Source organism: Oxyura jamaicensis, chromosome 4, assembly GCF_011077185.1.
Source record: "Oxyura jamaicensis isolate SHBP4307 breed ruddy duck chromosome 4, BPBGC_Ojam_1.0, whole genome shotgun sequence".
Lineage (NCBI taxonomy): Eukaryota > Metazoa > Chordata > Aves > Anseriformes > Anatidae > Oxyura > Oxyura jamaicensis.
The window spans coordinates 40,709,749-40,731,760 of NC_048896.1; the positions used below are offsets into that span (position 1 = coordinate 40,709,749).

The 22,012-nt window shown below is 46.3% G+C and overlaps 1 protein-coding gene across 2 annotated transcripts in view; it reads right to left on the minus strand.

The window, feature by feature from the left end:
* CDS1 (CDP-diacylglycerol synthase 1) overlaps positions 1–18,310 on the minus strand; it is a 36,541-nt gene extending 18,231 nt beyond the window's left edge. The window contains exons 1-4 of one of the 2 annotated variants that reach the window (XM_035325338.1): positions 18,152–18,310; positions 10,616–10,743; positions 9,743–9,839; positions 7,198–7,295 (exon numbers count right to left, since the gene is read on the minus strand). In XM_035325338.1, the coding sequence (XP_035181229.1) occupies positions 7,198–7,295; positions 9,743–9,839; positions 10,616–10,743; positions 18,152–18,295 (467 nt within the window). In that variant the 5' untranslated portion in view covers positions 18,296–18,310. Of the gene's footprint in view, positions 1–7,197; positions 7,296–9,742; positions 9,840–10,615; positions 10,744–17,282; positions 17,422–18,151 lie in introns of those variants that run through there. The other variant, XM_035325339.1, reaches the window with a different exon arrangement.
* Positions 18,311–22,012: the final 3,702 nt, after the last annotated feature.

Sequence of the window (22,012 nt, forward strand, 5' to 3'; positions counted from 1 at the left end):
GCAGCCGCTCCAGCTCCTGCTCCTGCAGCCGCCCCAGCTCCTGCTCCTGCAGCCGCTCCAGCTCCTGCAGCTCCTGCTCCTGCAGCTGCCCCAGCTCCTGCTCCTGCAGCCGCTCCAGCTCCTGCAGCTCCTGCTCCTGCAGCCGCCCCAGCTCCTGCCCCTGCAGCCGCCCCAGCTCCTGCTCCTGCAGCCGCTCCAGCTCCTGCAGCTCCAGCTCCTGCAGCCGCTCCAGCTCCTGCCCCTGTAGCTGTTCCATCCCCAGCTCCTACAGCCGCTCCAGCTCCAGCCCCTGCAGCCGCTCCAGCCCCTGCAGCTGCTCCAGCCCCTGCAGCCGCTCCAGCTCCAGCTCCTGCAGCCGCTCCAGCTCCTGTGGCTGGGCCAGAGAAACGATCTGTAGCAGTGCAAGTTGCCCCTGCAGGGGGTGTTCCCACCCCTGTGGCAGACCCTGTGGCTGAGCCAGAGAGAAGAGCTGTAGCAGTACAAGTTGCCCCTGTAGACAAGGTGAAAAAATGGTATAGAGACTCAGGTCGTTTAGAACGCAGAGAGTCTTCTGCTAGGTGTAGGTATGGAGAAGACGAGGCTGGGCCATCAGAGGTGCAGGAGGATGAAGATGGGGATGTTGAAAAATCAACAGTAGTTACCCGAAACCTATACCAGCGTGAGCTACGAGATGTGCGAAAAGATTTTGGTCGCTGCATAGGTGAGCAGCTTGTCACCTGGCTGCTCCGGTGCTGGGATACCGGAGCCAATTGTGTGGAATTAGAGGGCAAGGAAGCCAGGCGGCTGGGATCCCTTGCTAGAGATGCAGGCATTGACAAAGCAATTGCAGATGGAGCACGATCTCACAGCCTCTGGAGGCGTCTCCTGTATGCTGTAAGGGAAAGGTTTCCCTACAAGGAAGAACTTGTATGTCTGCCAGGCAAGTGGACCACTATGGAGAAGGGAATCCAGTACCTGAGGGAATTAGCCGTACGGGAGGTGATTTATGAGGACCCAGACAATGGACAAGTACTCACAGATCCAGATGAAGTCAGGTGTACTCGACCCATGTGGCGGAAGTTTGTACGGAGTACACCATCATCATATGCCAGCTCATTGGCAATAATGGCCTGGAAAGAGGATGAGGAACCCACAGTGGGTGATGTGGCTAAACAACTCCGGCAGTACGAAGAAAGCCTCTCCTCTTCCCTACAGGCCTGCGTCTCGGCTGTGGAGAAACTTTCTGAAAGCGTCCATCAACTAAAAGAGAATACTTTGGAGAAACTTTCTGAAAAGGTCCACCACCTTGAAGAGAGATTATTTTCCTCCCCACCTGAACGAACCAGGGTTCACCAACTAAAAGAGAATACTTTGGAGAAACTCTCTGAAGAGGTCCAGCAACTTAAAGAGAGTTTATTTTCCTCCCCTCCTGTACAAACCAATGTCTCTGCTATTAGGGGTAAGCGCTCATCCGTGCAAGGAAGACGATATGGTGGATACACACCTCGTGCCATCCTGTGGTTTTACCTATGTGACCATGGAGAAGACATGAGAAAATGGGATGGAAAATCCACCGCGACCCTAGAGGCACGGGTACGTGAGTTGCAAAAGAAAACAATTGGGAAAAAGGGGGTCTCTGAAAAATTTGCTGCTCCAACTTCCAGCAGGCAGTCCTTTAAACACAGGAATGAAGATTCTGATGAGGATTAGAGGGGCCCTGCCTCCAGCCAGGGGGAGGAAAGGGACAATCGAGTTTATTGGACTGTGTGGATTCGATGGCCTGGCACATCAGACGCACAGAAGTATAAGGCTTTAGTAGACACCCGTGCACAATGTACTCTAATGCCATCAAGCTATACAGGGCCAGAGCCCATCAGTATTTATGGAGTGACGGGGGGATCCCAGCAATTAACTGTATTGGAAGCTGAACTGAGTCTAACTGGGAATGAGTGGCAAAAACACCGTATTGTGACTGGCCCGGATGCTCCATGCATCCTTGGCATAGACTATCTTAGAAGAGGATATTTCAAGGACCCAAAAGGGTTCCGGTGGGCTTTTGGCATAGCTGCCTTAGAGACAGAGGGCATTGAACAATTGTCTACCTTGCCTGGTCTCTCAGAGGACCCTTTTGTTGTGGGGTTGCTGAGGGTCGAAGAACAGCAAGTGCCAATTGCTACTACAACTGTGCACCGGCGGCAATAGCGCACCGACCGAGACTCCCTGATTCCCATCCATGAGCTAATTCGTCAACTGGAGAGCCAAGGAGTGATCAGCAAGACTCATTCACCTTTTAATAGTCCCATATGGCCAGTGCGAAAGTCTCATGGGGAGTGGAGACTAACCGTGGACTATCGTGGCCTGAATGAGGTCACACCACCACTGAGTGCTGCAGTGCCGGACATGCTAGAACTCCAGTACGAACTGGAATCAAAGGCAGCCAAGTGGTACACCACAATTGATATCGCTAATGCATTTTTCTCCATCCCTCTAGCAGCAGAGTGCAGGCCACAGTTTGCTTTTACTTGGAGGGGAGTCCAATATACTTGGAATCGGCTGCCCCAGGGGTGGAAACATAGCCCTACAATTTGCCATGGACTGATCCAGTCTGCGCTGGAGCAGGGGGAAGCTCCTGAACACCTGCAGTACATCGATGACATCATTGTGTGGGGTGACACAGCAAAGGAAGTTTTTGAGAAAGGGAAGAAAATAATCCAAATCCTTCTGAAGGCCGGTTTTGCCATAAAACAAAATAAAGTTAAAGGACCTGCACGAGAGATCCAGTTTTTAGGAATAAAATGGCAAGATGGACGTCGTCAAATCCCAATGGATGTGATCAACAAAATAACAGCTATGTCTCCACCAACTAGCAAAAAGGAAACACAAACTTTCCTAGGTGTCGTGGGGTTTTGGAGAATGCACATTCCAAATTACAGTCTGATTGTAAACCCGCTCTACCAAGTAACCCGTAAGAAGAATGATTTTGAATGGGGCCCTGAGCAACGACAAGCTTTTGAACAAATTAAGCAGGAAATAGTTCATGCAGTAGCCCTTGGGCCAGTCCGAACGGGACCAGATGTAAAGAATGTGCTCTACACCACAGCCGGGGAGAATGGCCCCACCTGGAGCCTCTGGCAGAAAGAACCTGGGGAAACTCGAGGTCGACCCCTAGGCTTTTGGAGTCGGGGATACAGAGGATCTGAGGCCCGCTACACTCCAACCGAAAAGGAGATATTGGCGGCATATGAAGGAGTTCGATCTGCTTCAGAAGTGGTCGGTACTGAAGCACAGCTCCTCCTGGCACCCCGACTGCCAGTACTGGGCTGGATGTTCAACGGAAGGGTCCCTTCTACACATCATGCAACTGACACTACATGGAGCAAGTGGGTTGCACTGATTACTCAGCGGGCTCGAATAGGAAACCCCAGTCGTCCGGGCATCTTGGAAGTGATTATGGACTGGCCAGAAGGCAAATACTTTGGGATGTCATCAGAGGAGGAGGTGGTCCGTGCTGAAGAAGCCCCACTGTACAACAAGCTACCAGAAAATGAGAAGAGATATGCCCTATTCACTGATGGGTCCTGTCGCATTGTGGGAAAGCATCGGAGATGGAAAGCTGCTGTATGGAGTCCTACATGACGAGTTGCAGAAGCTGCTGAGGGAGAAGGTGAATCGAGTCAATTTGCAGAAGTGAAAGCCATCCAGCTGGCTTTAGATATTGCTGAACGAGAAAAGTGGCCAGTTCTCTACCTATACACTGATTCATGGATGGTAGCAAATGCCCTTTGGGGGTGGTTACAGCAATGGAAACAGAACAACTGGCAGCACAGGGGCAAACCCATTTGGGCTGCTGCATTATGGCAAGATATTGCTGCCCGGGTAGAGAACCTGGTTGTAAAGGTACACCATGTAGATGCTCATGTGCCCAAGAATCGGGCTACTGAAGAACATCAAAACAACCAGCAGGTGGATCAGGCTGCCAAGATTGAAGTGGCTCAGGTGGACCTGGACTGGCAACATAACGGTGAACTATTTATAGCCCGATGGGCCCATGAAACCTCAGGCCATCAAGGCAGAGATGCAACATACAGATGGGCTCGTGATCGAGGGGTGGACCTGACCATGGACACTATAGCACAGGTTATTCATGATTGTGAAACATGTGCTGCAATCAAGCAAGCCAAACGGTCAAAGCCTCTTTGGTACGGGGGACGATGGCTGAAATATAAATATGGAGAGGCCTGGCAGATTGATTACATCACACTCCCTCCAACCCGCAATGGTAAGCGCCACGTACTTACAATGGTGGAAGCAACCACCGGATGGCTGGAAACATATCCTGTGCCCCATGCCACTGCCCAAAACACTATCCTGGGCCTTGAAAAGCAAGTGCTATGGCGACATGGCACCCCAGAAAGAATTGAGTCAGACAATGGGACTCATTTCCAAAACAACCTTATAGATACTTGGGCCAAAGAACATGGTATTGAGTGGGTATATCACATCCCCTATCACGCACCAGCCTCCGGTAAAGTTGAGCGATACAATGGACTGTTAAAGGCTACACTGAAAGCAATGGGTGCTGGGACATTCAGAAATTGGGATGCACATTTGGCAAAGGCCACCTGGTTAGTCAATACTAGGGGATCTGCCAACCGAGCTGGACCTGCCCAATCAAACCTGCTACGTACAGTAGAAGGGGATAAAGTTCCTGTAGTGCATGTAAGAAATATGCTAGGTAAAACAGTCTGGGCTACTCCTGCCTCAGGAAAAGGCAAACCCATTCGTGGGATTGCTTTTGCTCAAGGACCTGGATGCTCTTGGTGGGTAATGCAAAAGAATGGGGAGGTCCGGTGTGTACCTCAAGGGGATTTAATACTGGGTGAGAATAGCCCATGAGTTGAGTTGTATTATGTTAATTATTATTAACACTGTGTGTCATCATTACCATAGATGAAAACAGTGATTAACTAGAACGTATTGGAAAAAGTGTAACCTGAGCATGACATAAATGGTATGGAATAAGGGGTGGATATATGTCCTGGTTTCAGTTAGGACAGTTATTTTCCCTCCTAGTAGCTGGTAGGGTGCTATGTTTTGGATTAGGATGAGAAGAGTGCTGATAACATGCTGATGTTTTAATTGCTGCAGAGCACTGCTTATACTAAGCCAAGGACTTTTCAGCTTCTCACTCTGTCCTACCAGCGGGCAGGCTGGGGGTGCAGCAAGAGCTGGGAGGGGACAGACCCAGGACAGCTGACCCAAACTGGCCAAAGGGGTATTCCATACCATCTGACGTCATGCTGAACAATATATAGGGGTGGCTATCCGGGGTGGGGGGGCCGGCTGCTCGGGGTTGGGCTGGGCATCGGTCAGTGGGTGGTGAGCAATTGCATTGTGCATCACTTGTTTGTACATATTATTATTATTATCATTATTATTTTCTATCTTAATAAACTGTCTTTATCTCGACTCACAGGCTTCACTTTCCCGTTTCTCTCCCCCATCCCAGAGAGGGAGGGGGGAGGGTGAGCGATCGGCTGTGTGGTGTTTAGCTGCCAGCCGGGTTAAACCACAACAGCCCTTCACCTTTTGGCTTTCTTCACCAAACAATAATCTTATGGGGTTAAATTCTATTGACAAACTACTAATGCAGCTATTCTAGAACTTTTTCAAAGCTAACTGGAGGGAGTATATCCAAACCCCCAGTTTGACAGAGGTGAAATGTCACCTTCAGATAACTCTTTTTGAAAGATTTTTCAAAAGAAGAAAGGTTCTTTTCAATCATGACAGCTAGCATGCAAATAATTCTTTAAAACAAGTTTTAATATGACTCCAGTTACTTAGCTTGCTAGAGGTAAGCCATGAGAGGATCCTCAAACGTGAAGGCAGCATTCCAAAAAAAACCCTGATAAATAGGAAATCCAAAACCATATGAGATGCACCCTGTCAGGCATCGCACTCTTCAGCTTTTTATTGAAGTCAGCCAGAGAAACTAAAAACTTGTGATTCAAGATGTGCTGGATCTCTGCATGTGTTTATGGAAATCAGTACTCATTTTCTCCCCCACATTGATGTTCAATCTAACTGCAAGGCTTCACATCTCTATGCCTGACAGTTGAAGTTACAATTAATAACGAGATTCTCTTACCTCATTGAAATGGCCTAATATGTAGTCTCAGCAGCAAAATGTTAAACTGAACAGAACTTGGATTTAGCTAGCATGGCAACAGAGAAGTTGATTTTGAGCTCCATGTATGCTGGTGACTGTGGTTAAATGCCAAAGCGGTACAGTGCACATCCTCTAAGAATTTTGGCAGGACCGCAGTCATCATACCTGATTCTGCTGCAGCAGTACATCCAGAAGCCACAGAATAATATAGACAATAGACGAGTCCTGCTGATAATCCAGGACTAAGCAAAGGGAATCAACTAGCTTGTACAGAGAACTGACAGAACAAATTGATATTTCACAGTAAAATTGCTTCTGAAAGGGAAGAAGCACTGTGACAAGAGGCAGAGAGTACCTTGGATCACTTCAATTAATTGAACAAACGAAAAAAAAAAAATAGGTCAGGTCTGAACAATCATGTCCTCAAGCACCTTAGAGACACCATGTGCCCAATATCTTCCCATAATGCTCCCTCTGATCAAAAGCCTTCATCTCTCCTCCCAGAACTGAGAAGTAGAGATAATTTCCCTAGCCCTACAGAGCCCTGCATAAGCAGGGCATTGTCACAACTATCTGGGATTTGCCAGTAACATTAATTATATCTTCTGGCTATCAAAAGACCCCTCGACACCTCTTTATTTATTCACTCCTGTGATTGCGATTAAATGCAAAATGAGTGAGGATTTACAACTTGTACATGATGATTTTAGTTACATGTGTGAAAAGGAGCACTTCAAAGTACCTATTTGGTTATTTTCTTACACAAAGGTAAATGCAAAAAAAAAAAAAAAAAAAGTCAAAGCTGTTCAGATAATACCGATCAGGTGATTATTTGGCTATGCACATTTTTATGTAGCTTTCAGATGCTCAGTTCTGACTTCAAGTATACATACAAGCACACAGTTAAAGAATCCTGTAGTAGAAACAGATGTCAAGTTTTCCATGTGCATACAATCTAAAAAGTTATCCTTGTACCACGACAGGATAGAAAGAACGGAAAAACTTAAATTTCAAATCTCTACTTATTGATGGTCTTGTTTGCTACTCACCAGCTGAGGGATCTAAACCATGGTAAATCATAGGAGTGATAGACTCTGTAACCTATAGTAATGATCTCATGGAAACACTTCACTTGGATGCTCAAGACCTAAAATGAAAAGAAAAAAGCTATGTACATACACAGTAGTTGTTTCTTGAAGGCTGTGAGGAGTACTGCAACCTGCGTTAAGGGGAAAAAAATATTCTGAATTCAAATTCCATGCACAAAGGAGGCAGCAAGAACACAGAAAAGTACAGTTGTTGAGAAAAGGCACACTGGGCTAGCTGCAAGAAATCCCTCCAGAAATAAGGGAAAGCTCCTGACTTCCTCACCAAAGCACTTTGGCAGCAGCAAGTAAAAATCGTTTCCTGTAAAGAGTAGGCTCTTCTACTACTTTTGGTTACATTTTATTTTTCAATTTAAGCAAAATTTTCAAAGTCCAGTGGAAAAAAAAAAAGGACTCTGCAACACAACTTGGACAGCCAGGTCTTCCATTTGCAAGAGCCTCATTAAGGGTAAGCATGTGCTGCTAATTAGCACTGACGAGAAGAGGCACTGCTCACCTAGCGCAGGTCCAAATGTCACACCCTGCTCAGACTCCATGTTGTTTGTCATCTCACCAGTGCTGTGCTTGTCTGTGCAAGTCTGTAAGTGTGTCCTGTGAGCTGTTGGGCTCTGAAGGTCTCGACCAGTTCACCTAAGCTGTAGTCACCAAGGAGATCACCTTACCCCGATACCACGTATTTCCAAACATGGGTCAGCAGTAATCCTGTGCAGAGGTTGGAGGATGAACCTACCTACACCAACTATGCACGTCATCACACCAGGCTTTGCAGGATTTCTCTTAGCACATGTGCTCACGAACACATTTCACCTTGCTCAACACGTAACCGCAGTCTATAGGGTATTACACCACCTTAGCGAGTTAACTTTGACGTTTGTTCATCTCATGCTCTCTCTTCTGCTTTGTCTACATTATAAACACAAATGCTACACACAACAGCAACAGTAAAGGATTGTGCCTTAAAGTGGAAAAGGACATTTGGGGATGAAGGCATGGAAACTTGGGCTTGTTACCTCCAGACAAATGTAAACTATGTTCCCAACCTCTGAGAGAAGTCTTATGGCTTCTCTTCCCATCTTAGCTGGACTTCTCTTCCTACAAGTCTCCAAACATTTTCCATCCCAGTATTAAGATTTGGTTTTGGCACAACAAAAGTTGTGACAATTTAAGTTATGTGATTCCAGTGAAATAAAATCATTCACGAGCAGAACTGTTTTATTTCTCCATTCCTTTTTACATGGTAACAAATGTCAAATTGAGAAACAGTTTACTATATTAGAGAATCATCCTGAGTTTTGTTTTATAGTCAAAAGGAAGAGTTCTATATTAATTCTATAATAGGTTTTTGGTTCATCTCCCGGCAGCTTTGCCCATGACTGCAATCTTGGAGCATACTATGAATACACCAAATTGAACTGCAAATTGATTAGTTCCTTTGTGCTTCAGTTCTCATTCTAGAAGTGTTATACTAGAAAAGGATGTGAAAAAAATGCCTCCATAATGACCTACACTGTAATGAAGCTTTGTTTTGTTGTTTCTTCATACACTCAAAAACATCATCCACCAATGAAACTGTGAATTACAAGCTTGTTGTGTCATTCGCCTGACAACAGGAAAAACAAACTAGACTCATTCAGACAGGGACTCGAATACAGGCCATAATACTGGTGAACAAGCACTCCAGTATCTCAAGACATTACCGTCCAAGAGTGTTTCAGAGAAGGCATGGAAAAAAAAAAAAAAAAAAAGAAAAATAAGATTTAGACTATTTTGCAAATTTAGTGAAAAATCAAAGCAGCTACTCACGAGCATTAATTTCAGTGTTTTAGAAGCCACATCCCTGCTTGTTGCTTGTCATGACTGGAAAAAATAGTTAAACCATTACTCACTAAGAATACCAGCCATAAAAATGATGGAAAGAGGTAGTATTCAGTGTGTATGAATGTTATGATGGTATTTGTTCAATTCATGACCTAAAAAAACATTTTATCTCTGCACCTTGGACAGGCACCTATCTCCATTCTATGGATAAACCCTAGAGAGCCCTGGAGAGAAGCAGGGAATTAACAGAGCATGAATGAGCAAAGTCTTTTAGAGCCAGGCACTGCCAGCAGACAAGAGCAGCCTGCTTTACTCAGCCTGAAAAATGGAACTCTCCTTCTGTGTATTTATAAGTCTATAATAAGTCTTAAAGAGGGTATGAGAAGGTAGTGGGAACGAGCCAAGCAAATGGATGACGTTATCTCATAAGCTTCAATGTAAAGAACTGTTCTACTTGTTTAATTCCTACCTAATTTAAGTAGCTGAGAAGGCCTTCATCCACAAGGTCTAATTGAGAATTCTTCCAATTTTTCAAGAATACCTGTGTTTACCGAATTAAGAGACAAAATGCTCTTTCTGTAATGTCTGCACTTGACTTCCACCTATTACTTATGCATGACAAGGAGATGAAGTAACTCTTGCACAATAGCAGATTTTAAAACAAACTTACCAGAAGCATTAGCATGAAAGATCCCATGTATATTATCAGAAAAAAAAAAGAAATCATAGCTAGAGTTAGAATCCCACGAATCCACCAGTTCTTCCATCTGTCAAGAACAAAGAGAATAAAAAGCAACCAGTTAGAATTGAATATAATGGCCACTTCATTTCCTAACAAAAGACTCAAGTAGATGGGAACCAGCAGGAAGACCAGGCATCTTGCTTAGTAAGACACATAGCAAGAAACACTGAAACAAGCAGCCAGCCACCTCACAAGGGGACACAATAAAGAAAGCCAAGTGAGCCATCTTTCCTCTTCCCCCATCCCTCTCCTCCCCACAAAATGCCCTCATTTGCCATCTAATGCATCAGCCCATCCTTAAAGGTGCTGTGAAAATACATCATGATCCCCAGGGAGCGTTTCACAGCAGGAGGCCACGGGGAACCAGCCACGTAAAGGCTTCCCCATGAAAGAAAGGCTGCCAGGAAAAAAAGCGTAGAAGTCTCTGAGGACTGGCAGAATAAACCAGGGGATTGCTGACTGCCTGTGTTAGCAAAGCTGCTGTTTTGCCAGGTAAAGGAATATCTGTTGATCTTGTTATCTGTTGATACATAGACTGAACCACCACAAATGTTTATCTAAACTGTAGCTAAACACTGTGGCAATTCATTTAGAAATGCTCATGTGGGCAATCTTCAGGTCCTACGCAAAAAAAAAAAAATTACACTAAACGGGCTGAAGCATAAACATCAATCATGATATCAAATAAAAATTTAGCCTTTAATTTTCATGTAGATCAAACAAAAATTAAAACCTCCATACAATTGGTAATAATTTTAGTCAGCAGCTCTCAAATATGAGAGCTTGTTTGTTTTACTATACCTGGCAGACAAGCCTGACAAAGCCCTTCTGAGGATTTCTGGAGTGCTGTCTACTGATGGAGGAACATCCGGAACATCTAAATCGTTTCTGAGATCCAAATCATCAAGTCTTTCAATCAAATCTGCTTCCTATGACAAAAAAAAAAAGGCAAAACAAACTAAACAAACTCAACATGCAAAAATATTAGTTATTTCATAAAATAGTATTCAGTCACAAGCTTATGTCTTATAAGGTGATGCAGGAATTATCAGTTCCTCAAGTCAAGACAACTACGATGTAGTACTCAAACTGTAAATACTGCAGTAACACTGTATTGACATGCAAATATGACACATAAATACTGTATTGACATGTCTTCTAAGGCCAATATTTAGATGCTGTAACATGACCTGCCCTGTTCAAGGGCACTTCACACCCTCAGCACTCTTTCTACCCACATACTTAAGCATAGGGATCTATGTTCTCAGAAATACTACAAGTGACATAAAACATGGGTTTAACAAAAATCCCCAACTCTCTAACATACTCTCTCACCTTCATTTCAACTCATCTTCTATGGAAGAAGGTCAAGGCCCTTCTGGTTGTGTTGCACAAAGAAACTAAATGGAGTACCTGACGAAAAAAGTCCCATTCCAGAGCAAGAAGCAGTTGCTGTCACAGTCTCATATATATCTATGTGAGGTACTTGATCCCTCCAGATTGAAAATACATGATCCAAGAACAAACTATAAAGTAACCAGATATGCTATGGACACAGCATTATTCAGAATAATCTCTTGGTATGACCCCAGAATGGCATTGTTTCTTCACCATTCACTCATGACCACTCAGGAACACACCTAGACAGAACTTTCAGCATAGTAAAGAGCAAAATAGGCAGTCTAGTGTACAAATTCTCACCAACAATGAGAGTGAACTGGCAACATTTTTTTTTTCTCCCCTCAGTAGAAGCTAACACTAAACGTGCTAATTTACTTCATCCTTATGTGACCAAATGTTTAACTCTAAGCAGTTGGAAGGCTGCTCAGCTGTAGCACAGCAGGGAGCAGCAGAGCTGTCTCTGACTCTGCATCTGGCTTTGGCAAGGGCTGGGCTTCCTCATGGCCCCCTGGGCTTGCCTCACCATCCCAAAACAGCCTCCAGCCCATCCTATAGACCCAGCTTCATCAGCTCCTAACAGCTCTGGGGACCATGAAGTAACTTGGCTGACTATGGATCTTCTTCTGCAGCTTAGGCAGAAAAAGAAAGTGTACAGCTGCTGGAAGTAGGGTCAGAAAACGTGGAAGGAATACAGGGATGCTGTTCGTGTTTGTAGGGAGAAAAATTGTGCAGCCAAAGCCCAACTAGAGTTGAAGCTGGCCAGGTCTGTGGGAGACAATAAAAAGTGATCTTTTAAATATGTGAATAGAAAAAGGAGGACCAGAGAAAACACAGGTCTGCTACTTGATGGGGAAGGTCATCTCACAGACAAGGTCTTAGGCAAAGCAGAGATGTTTAATGCCTTCTTTGCCTCCGTCTTCAGTGCTGATGATGCGCTTCAGGACCCTGGGTGCCCTAAGCTGGAGGACCATGATGGTGGGAATGATAAACTCCCAAACCAACCCTGAATGTGTGGGGGATTTGCTGCTCCATCTGGATCCATACAAGTCTATGGGTCCGGATGGGATTCATCCCAGGGTGCTTAGAGAGCTGGCTGACATCACTGTGGGATGTCTCCCCAGGGATGTAGTCACGGCACCAAGCCTGTTGGAGTTCAAGAAGTGTTTGGACTGTGCGCTTAGTCATACGGTCTGAATTTTTGGGTAGACCTGGATGGAGCCAGAGGTTGGATTCAATTATCCTGATGGGTCCTTTCCAACTCGGGATATTCTGTGATTCTATGGCCTGTACTCAAAACCTTTTCCACTAGTGCTGTACTGCAGTTTCTAACACTTCCTCTCTTTCCAGCCTCCTCATCTCAGATCCCTGTGGGCTGTTTTCTTTGCTTGTTTATTTTCAACCTATTTCCACAAACAGATCAGCTTGTTTCCAACTTGTCCTTAATACTATTATTTTCTTCCCAAGTTTTGAATATTTTTGGCATTTTGGAAGAGAGCAGACATACCTCCAACCCTGCATTAAAACACCACAAAACTAATAAGGCCTACAGTCCAAGCCATCACAGGGTTACTCTTTTTATAGCCTTCAGCCTTTCCTCTTAATCTGATGGCCTTTGGGAAGCTGGGCTTGAATGTAATCACAGCCTCAACAGCTGATGACCTCTGGGAGTGACCTACACCAAAAAGACAAGGCCTGCCAAGCCCCAGTGTCCACGACCAAGGCCGTGCCCCAAAGTTTGCCCAGCAGCAGGTTGAACCAGGAGAGGTTTGGGTCAGGGGCCTAGAGGGCTCAGGGGCCTGGCCCATTGCTGGGTGGTGGCAGGAGCTGGCCAGGGTGCTGCAGGCCTGGCCCTGGCCTACCCTGCAAGCCCAGCACTGGACTTGGCCTGTAATTAATGGGCATCACTGTACTGCAAGTGTGGCCCAGGCCTCAGGGAGGCTGTCGAAAATGCAAGTAACCAAACAGGGATTCATGTGCTTGCAGCCTTAGTATTCAGACATTTTCTTCCAGTGCTGTAGTACTATTCCTTAGGAAATCAACTACAGACATTATAATGAGAAAAAGAAAAAAAAAGAAAGAAAGAAAAAAAAAGCCACAGGCCTTTTGCAAAGTCACATTCCAACTACTACAATCTACACCTGAGTACAAAAAGCTATTTGTACAGAACTAGAGGACAATACTTGACTGCAGATAATGGGCAGTAATCCTGGCCCTAAGACCACGACTTAGAGTCTTTAATGTTAATCCTTGCTTGTGCATAGCAGAGGTGTTCTCTCCATTAAGCATGTAGAACTAAGGAAAACCCCAAGTCTTTTGATGCATGTTGGGCTTTCAGTATTGCTGCACATGGTCCCATACTCCATTGCTGTTTAAACAGTCAAAATATATATGCTTAGTTCTGTTCCTCTAACATGTAATACAATTTTCACTTATGCTCCTAATGAAAACCAATTTTTTAGACTTCCCAATTCTAGCACCTCGTTTGTGGCACTTCTCGGAGCACATGAACCCCTTAAAGAAGGAGTCTTCCTGTGTTCACCTGAGATGTATTTTGCAATAGTTTGCTGCTGCTACAAGGACTTGGGCTGATGCAGACTTCAAGTTTTATATGGCTGCATCTGTTTGCCCTTTTTTTAGCTTTCATTTGCTAAAACAACTAGTGGGGATAAACCATGAACTGTATCTTAAACTTACCTCTGCACCTTACCTCAACAATGACCTTGAGCACTTGATTTTCCATTTAATGCTATAATAGCCACAAACATTTCCTGAATAAGGTTTTTAATTTGCCAAGTCAGAGGCCAAAGAGGAAGCTGTGGACTAAAAGCTAACTAATTGTCATCTCTAGCATAAAAAGTCCTGTAATAACCCCATCACTGGTGAACAAGCTCTTCTTATTTGTTTTCTTAGTTATATGATCAATTATAAACATTCCAGTTTATAGCCAGGAATAACAACAATCACTGCAGCAGTAAATGCCAACTTGATCACTACAAAAGCCCTCACAAAGGAAAAAAAGAAGAAGAAGAAAAAAATATCTACGTCAGTCTTGCAATTTCAGTTTGACCTTGTAGATGCAGTTTTGGAGCTTGGTATAAAACCCAGCACTCCTTCCTTCCATTCACTAGGTCTGGGATTAGGCCAAGCAGAACACACTGTAACAGCCTCTATGTGTGAGGGATGACAGGCTGAAAAGCTATGGTTTTCATGTTGTGGGTACCCATTTGCACATTTTGCCAGGGTTAAGCAAAACCAGCCCAAGTGGCACTCTGTTAATGACTAAGACACCTTACACTTCTCTTCATTTGAAGGCTCACGCTCCTTCCAAAGAACCTATCTGATCAGCTCAAAAAGGACAAGTCCAACAAGGCTGAGATGATGCAGGCCTGATGAGTACAGGGAAGACGGCAAACCTGACAGTTCCTTGGTTGCTACCACAAGCTCAGCACGTAAAATTAAAGTGTGTTTAGTTGTAGGGGTTTGTTTTGATGTCATGTTCCTAAAAAAAGGCAAGCCTTCCATCCTTAAGCTAATTTGTCTAAACAATATTACAAATAGTTGGCCTTAAAAAGGAGGGCCTCAAACAGTCAGGAGACTGTGCCTCCCCAGCAGGAGGTCTGACCAGGAGTTAAGCTTCCACATGGATTTCTGCTTGCTTTCCAGCACCTACAAAAATACAGCCATGTGTCATGCATAAAAAAGCCGGATCTGTCAGCCTATCATCCTCTACAAGAATATATTTTAATTGCCATTCCATAGCAAACATTCTTCACTGCAATTATCACGTGCTGAGCAAACCATGCACAAAAATTGTTCTTCTTACTAAGGCACTTGCAATATTCTGTTAGCACTGGATTTTTTCCAGGATACAGTAACAAACACACAGGTAGACTGCTAATATGCTTTCCTCAGACAATACAGCATCACCTATGTTAAGAGGAAATCAAGACAGACATTTTCCAACAACTTACGTGGGGGGAAAAAAATGTTAAAACAAAATAATTCAGTTATTGGCATTTTACCAGTATAAGAGTTACTTCAGTTTTCTTTTCCAGCACTGACCTTTCTGCAGTCTCTACCCCACGTGTTACATTGAAGTCAATAGTTCAGCGAGAGCACCTTGGAGCATATTTAATGAGATGTACCTTGATACCTTCCTCTGAAGTCGGGCTATCAAAGTATCAGAAGATCCTGAATGACAAAACCTTGTTTTCCAAGCTGTTAAAAAATGTACCCCCCTCCCCCCCAAATAAATAAACAAAGAAATAAATAAATGAAAAAGGCTTCAGAATTTTTCACATGTAATCACAGACTTAAACCTTCGCATCCTTTTCTACCTACAGCAGTTCTCATTCACCACCACTTCCACAAAGCTACAGTTTTCGAAATATTCAGCCCTTTGGTTATCTGTGAAAGTAACAGGTAAATTTTTCTGGTTCTTCCAACACTGCCAAACAAACTGAAGTTATTTGTGACAGACTCTAATGTTCCACTCTAACAAACACTGCCATCAAGATTTTCATGCAACTCCAAGTATTTTAACAGCAAGTCATGTCTCTGGGCAGCAGAGTACTCATGAAGGTATGTTGACATTGTTAGTAAAAGCATGCCAGGCACGTGGCAGCAAACAGGATAGGAAAGACGTCGAGATCTTTCCTGCACACTATATCACAACACAAAGCAACAACAAACTCATGAAATCGCCAAGGTCCACAGGGCAAAGGCAGGCCAACAGGAATTCTGCAGCCATCAGCTTGGCAGGGTTGTGAGCAGCTGAGGACACAGTCATGTGGAGCTTGGGGCATCAGGAAGAAGCTTCACAAAGGGCACACCATGTTCATGTGAAACCAAAGAAGTTGCCTTTTGCTTGAAAGTAAGGAAGTAGAAGTGGATACTGATCTTTTCTGTGTACTACTAAGAAAAAGAACTGATGGGAGAGGGGGAAAAAAACAACTTTACTTAAATTCATGAGGAAATGAGTATCTCTTGACCTAGTAAGCATAACAAGAACAGTATCAGCTTACTGAAAACAGCAACTAAAAGTCCAAGAGATAAAAACCTCCCAACATACTCAGAGTTCTTGGAGCTCTTGCATAAACACAGAGCACTTCTCTACCTTGGCAAACAAGGTGCTTTCAAGAACGTCCCTTTTACCTATCTGGAATACTGAATGAATCAGGTCAGCAACAGTTGCATAAGTACTGAGCAGTTTCCATGAGGAAGGAGACATCCAAGTTTTCTTCTCTGTTTTAAGTGTGGGAAAGGATCATGTTTCTCAGCTGTGAGGTAGGAACCGGTGGAAATGCACTGCATTGCAGCTATCCTGAGCACCTGTAGAGGAAGGTGCGAGTTTCAGGCCCAAACATGCAATCGCCATGCAACACAGGTGATCTGCACACAGCCAAAGGAAAACTCACTATTCACATGTCAGAAAGACGTGAGAGGCAGAACAGACATATAAGAATCTATGGATATGTATAGTGAGGCATCTGTGAATCCTGATGTCCAAATACTTCCCATCAGATCCCCCTACTGTACACTTTACCCCAGTCCTCTTATGTAAAAGAGACCCAAACTGTGACCTATGGAATGATAATAAGCTGGCTTATCTTTTCAGCCGGCCAAAGGCACTACAGACAGCTTAATTCAGAAAATAAATCTGTACTGTCGCCCACGAGCCATGCTGCCCCGAGGCCGTGGCCGTCGCGGCTCTGTGCAACATCTCAAGCAGACACCCAGAGGGTGCCCGACCGACGCACCAAGAGCCTCCTGTCCTGGAAGGGGCTGTCCGTGTCCAACAGCACTAGCGGTGCCTTCAGCATGCACACATTGGCGAGCGATTTCGTTGGTGTTTAACAAGTATTCTGGCTTCCGATACAGCAGCAGAGCCCTTTTTTGGGGGCTGTCTCTGGAATGGCCGAGGCACGGCTTCCGCCGAGGTGGCCGAGCAGCGCCAGGGCCCTGAGGGACACACCAGCCCCGGCACCTGGCTGCTGCCTGCGCTCCCCCGGCCCGGCGGCCGTTACCATGGCACGGGCCGGCCCCAACGGCCCCGCCGCGCCCTCACCTGGTCGCTGCCTTCCTCCTTCTCCTCCTCGCCGTCCTCTTCGGGGACCGCCCGCCACCGCCGCCGCCGGGCCGCCATCTCGGGGAGCGGGGAGGCCCGGCGCGGGGACCCCGTCCGGCACCGGTCGCGTCCCGCGGCCTCACCCAGGTGCGCCCGGCCCGGCGCGGCCCCGCCGCTGGGCGGAGCGGGACGCAGCGGGGCGCGGCACCGAGCAACGCGCAGGGCCTCTCAGCGGGGGCGCGCCTCCCTGCGGCCGAGCAGCGATCGTCCTGTGGGTGGCACCCGGGGAGATGGCGGTGTCCCCCTCGGCCCTGAGTGGCAGGGAAAGGACCGGCGGAGCAGAAGCTGGAATAGCGAGGGAAAGCAGCGCCAAGAGGTGGACCCCGAGAGAGAGAAGGCCAGGCACTCAGTCTGTCAGCGCAAGGGTGAGATGAGTCAGGGCGCTTTGGGAGAAGGAAGAAAGGGAGCACCTGAGCAACTGGTGAGGCGAGGGCGTGAGCAGTCCCATGGGCAAGGCCACGACGGGACGGGGAATTAGGGTCACAGAGCGGGTGCTGCATGGAGCAGGCAGAGCCTGGTCCCACTTGCTTCTGAGCCGGGTGCCCATGCAGGTGCCATACACTTTCACCCATGGAGTGCCTGGTGTGCAGGGCTCAGGGAGCACTGTCGAGGCTGTCAGGCTATACCATGGCACAGCCTTGGGCCCCAGGAGCCCCGTGGCGCTGGGGTTGTGAAAGCAGGCTGGGAGCAGAGCCTCTCCTGCTGCCCTGTGTACATTCCTGGAGCCCTTGGGTGCTCTGATTCACAGCTGGTTGGACTGGTCGGGTGGGAAGCACCCAGCAACACCCTGGGGTAATTACCTGCTTTACCTGGAATGTGAATGTCTCCCAAATGTTTAGGCCCTTCGTGGGCCACGCCTGCCCTGCTCGCCCATAGCATGCGGCTCCCCACCGCTCGACCTGTGCGCGCAAGGGAGTTCTCTGCAGGCAGGCACAACGCTCAAGTCCCTGCATCAAAACACTTACATAAGCCCTGTGCTGAAACACGTGTGTAAGCTGTGCTTGGGCACCCAGCAGAAAGCAAAGCTGGCACGGGGCTGTTGTATCCTCTGCACGCCATCAGCGAGCCCCTGTTGCAGGAGAGAAGTGGAGCAGATCAGCTCCCTTCCTGCTGCAGCAAAAGCAGCCTGAGCAAACCCATCCCCAGCTGGCAGTGAGGCTGAGGAACAGAAGTCACTGGGCTCAGAGTGCCTGCTTTTAACATCTATGCATCTGCATGCTTCACACAGGGGAGCCCTATCGCTGGCAGTGTTGGAAATGGAAATTGTTTGCAGCTTTTGTCTTTTTGAGATACATTCCTACTTATGCACAGAACACGGGACACATGGAAAATGTTGATACAGCATCGACAGCCATGTCAGACGATGTTGGCAAACAGCACGGTATCCCCCCAGGTCACAGCAATTATGAACAGTACTGTAAGATGCTGCATTTAATCAGTTTACAATCTTGCCCTATTCCTAGATCATTACAGAGAGATACCCTTAAGCTAGAGAAACGTGGAGAGCAGTGTTTCACACACCAGCCTCTTATTCTGCTGAGCCTTTGATCTCTGAACCACAAGGCCACAGCCACTACTGCCACGCAGTCCCCTGATGCGACCAAGGACCAAACGGTGGGGCTGGGGATCGCAGGTGGGAGTGCTGCACCTGCGCTGGGGTGTTCAGGAAGTGCTGGAAGCCGAATTCCAGGTCAGAATCTGGCTGTTATACAACCTCTCAGGTGAATCCACCTCCTCCAAAACCAACACAAAACAAGAGTCTTTTTCTTTCCTCTGAATTAATGCAGTATGAGCTCTAATGCTGTCTTGCAGGTGTGAATGTTTGTCGACAGACAGCAACACTTTGCCAAGGCCTCCTGAATAGAATTGTCCATATTTGAGTAATTTAAATCCACTGACAGCACCACATTGGGTTTAGCTAACATGCCTAGTAACCTCTTTACATTCGCTAGGTGTAACATAAAAGCATCATAGTTCCCAGTATTTGTGACTGAATTACTTGCTTGGTGCTTGCACACTTGAACTTTATAAAGTAGGACACATGTATGCCAAACAAACAACAACAACAAAAAAAAACATAACAGAACGGAATAAACTGGCCACAATATTTCCAAATTAAGCATCACAGTCTGAGAAACACTACCTATTGACCACCATGCAAAATCTGCTCACACCTTTACCTGAGGCTGCTGTGGCCTTCTGTTTGATGGTGGAGCACTGCACAATTACATGGGTATTCTTGATCTCTTCTCCATACCATAATCCCTGGGATGCTATTTCTTGCTACTAAACAATTCTTCAGACATGGTGGGTGTCTGGCAAGCTGCTGCTGTTTTCATATGAGATTAATGCTTGCTTGCTTGCTTGCTGCGGTTACCTGAACACGCCACGTGTTTGCAACATTCCCTTCCTGTGTGACATCATGTGCACTGCAGGCTGCATGATCCATGTGGATTTGGTCTTTTAATGCAAACATCTGTCTGGAATACCATAATTTACCAGCTGGGAACGCTGCCCTGGGCTCGCTGTACTGCTGGCAGGGCTGCCTCCTGCAAACAGAGAAGAGGAAAGACAGGAGTGAGGTGATGGGGAGCAGAGTGAAGGAGCTGCAGCCAAGTGGAGACTGAGGAGGCCATCAGGGGCAGTCCTGGGCTGGTCGGGAAGGGACTCGGGGCACAGCCCACAAATACTTGCCAGAGGAGCTGGCCCATGAAATGTAGCATGGATGGAAAGAGCTGTTTGCTGCTGAGTTTGGCATAAAGCCTTTGGAGAAAGTTCACTCTTGATGGAGAAGCCTACCACTCTTGGTAGGCCAGCTTCATCTTTTCAGCCTCTGCTCAGGCACGCAGCTTCTCTTAATGTAGCCAAGCAATGGGGACACAGCCTCTCTCAGCATGCGGTGAGCATCCGGCACCACTTCTGGTTGCAGCAGACGTGCTTCCTCCCATGCTGGGTAGCAGCCCAGGCGCTGGTTCCAGCAGTGTTTTGCCTCTTCCTTACACCAAGGAAAAAGCAGTTCTACAGTTTTGGCAGCAGCTTCTCCCACCCTCTGGCTAGCACGGCACTTCCACATGAACTGGTAACTGTTTGCTGGATTTGTGGAGCACCAAGCACAGCTCACACTTGTCTGTGCCCTCTGGCACTTGATTTTGTCCTGTCCTTCTCATCCTTTTTTCCCAAAGCTTTACACCATCTCATTTATTTGAACTTCAGTACTGCCCACCCTATTACTTTTCAGTTCATAGGGAAGGTTGCTGCAGGGTATGAGGAGGCGTATCAGCATTCCTTTTCAGCAGTTTGTGAAATATCACCCTCTTTTGCCAGCAATATCATCTTACTACCTTATCTCAAGGGACAGAGAGAGCCTTATGGCATGCTCAGAGTGTATTATAAGTGGCAAGCAGTTGGCAGGATGCAACTAAGGCAAATGATAAAAAATGACAAAAACTCCTTATCTGGAAAGGCGGTCCTATAAAGTCCTGGTTTGCTGTCATTTTGCTGTGGCAGTCCTCAGATCTATGCACATTCTTTGCTTTACAACAGTGCTCCTACACATGCACTTCTGGGAGTTTCCTGGCAGTAATCTTCCACTGGCATGGTCATAAAAAGACACCAGCAATTATTAACCAGTTACGCCTTTGCTATCTTTGTCACCTTTCTCCAGACCCTGCATACTGGGTCTGGCTGGGATGTTAACTTTCCCTGCAGCAGCCCATACAGTGCTGTGCTCTGCACTTGTAGCTAGAACAGCAGTGGTATCACACTGGTGTTGTGTCTGCTGCTGAGAAGTGCTGGCACAGCATCAGGACTCTCTCTAACCCTCCTAGGGGGTGGGCAAAAAAGTGAGAAAGAAACATCACCAGGGCAGCTGACCTAAACCAACCAAAGGGATATTCCATACCATATGATGTCACACTCAGCAATAAAAGGTGGAAAAAGGAAGAAGAGGGGAGGGGTGGGCTCTCATTGCGAAAACGTCTGTCCTCCTCCCGAACACCGGCTACGTGCGTTGAGGCCCTGCTTCAAGGACATGGTCAAGCATCGCTCATTTGTGGGAAGTAGAGTAATTTCTTTCCTCTGCACTTCCACATAGCCTTTACTTGTTTTGTTTAGTTATTCCCTTTCCCCCTCCCTCTTCCCCTTTCCCTTTAGTTGAATTGTTTAATTAATAATAATATTTCCTTAATAATATATATATATATATTTTTCTCTTTAATTAAATCATCCTTATCTCAACCCATGAGTTGTTCTTTCCTTTACTTCTTCCCCTCGTCATCTGAGGAGGGGGAGTGAGAGAGTGGCTGTGGTGTTCAACTGCCTAGCAAGGTAAAACCACCACACCCTGTGAAATGGAACCACACTATATAGGACCCTGAGCTGTTTACTAGGAGGGTACGGCCTGAGAGAAGCTCCTTGCCCCAAACAGCCATGAAAACAGAATGCAAGCTACAAAGACAGAGACCTGAGGGCTCTTCTGTGTTAAGTTGCCAGGACTGGGTTAGAAAGCCCCTCAGCAAATCCTGACTAATGACTCATGTCATTACACCACAGCACTCCTACTCCTGACCTCACTTCTATGCCCTGCAATTCACCAGCACACAGGGATAACTGGCTGCAAGCTTTCTGCCTCTTTGCCTTACCTTCTGGGGAGGCATTTGTGGGAAAGCGCT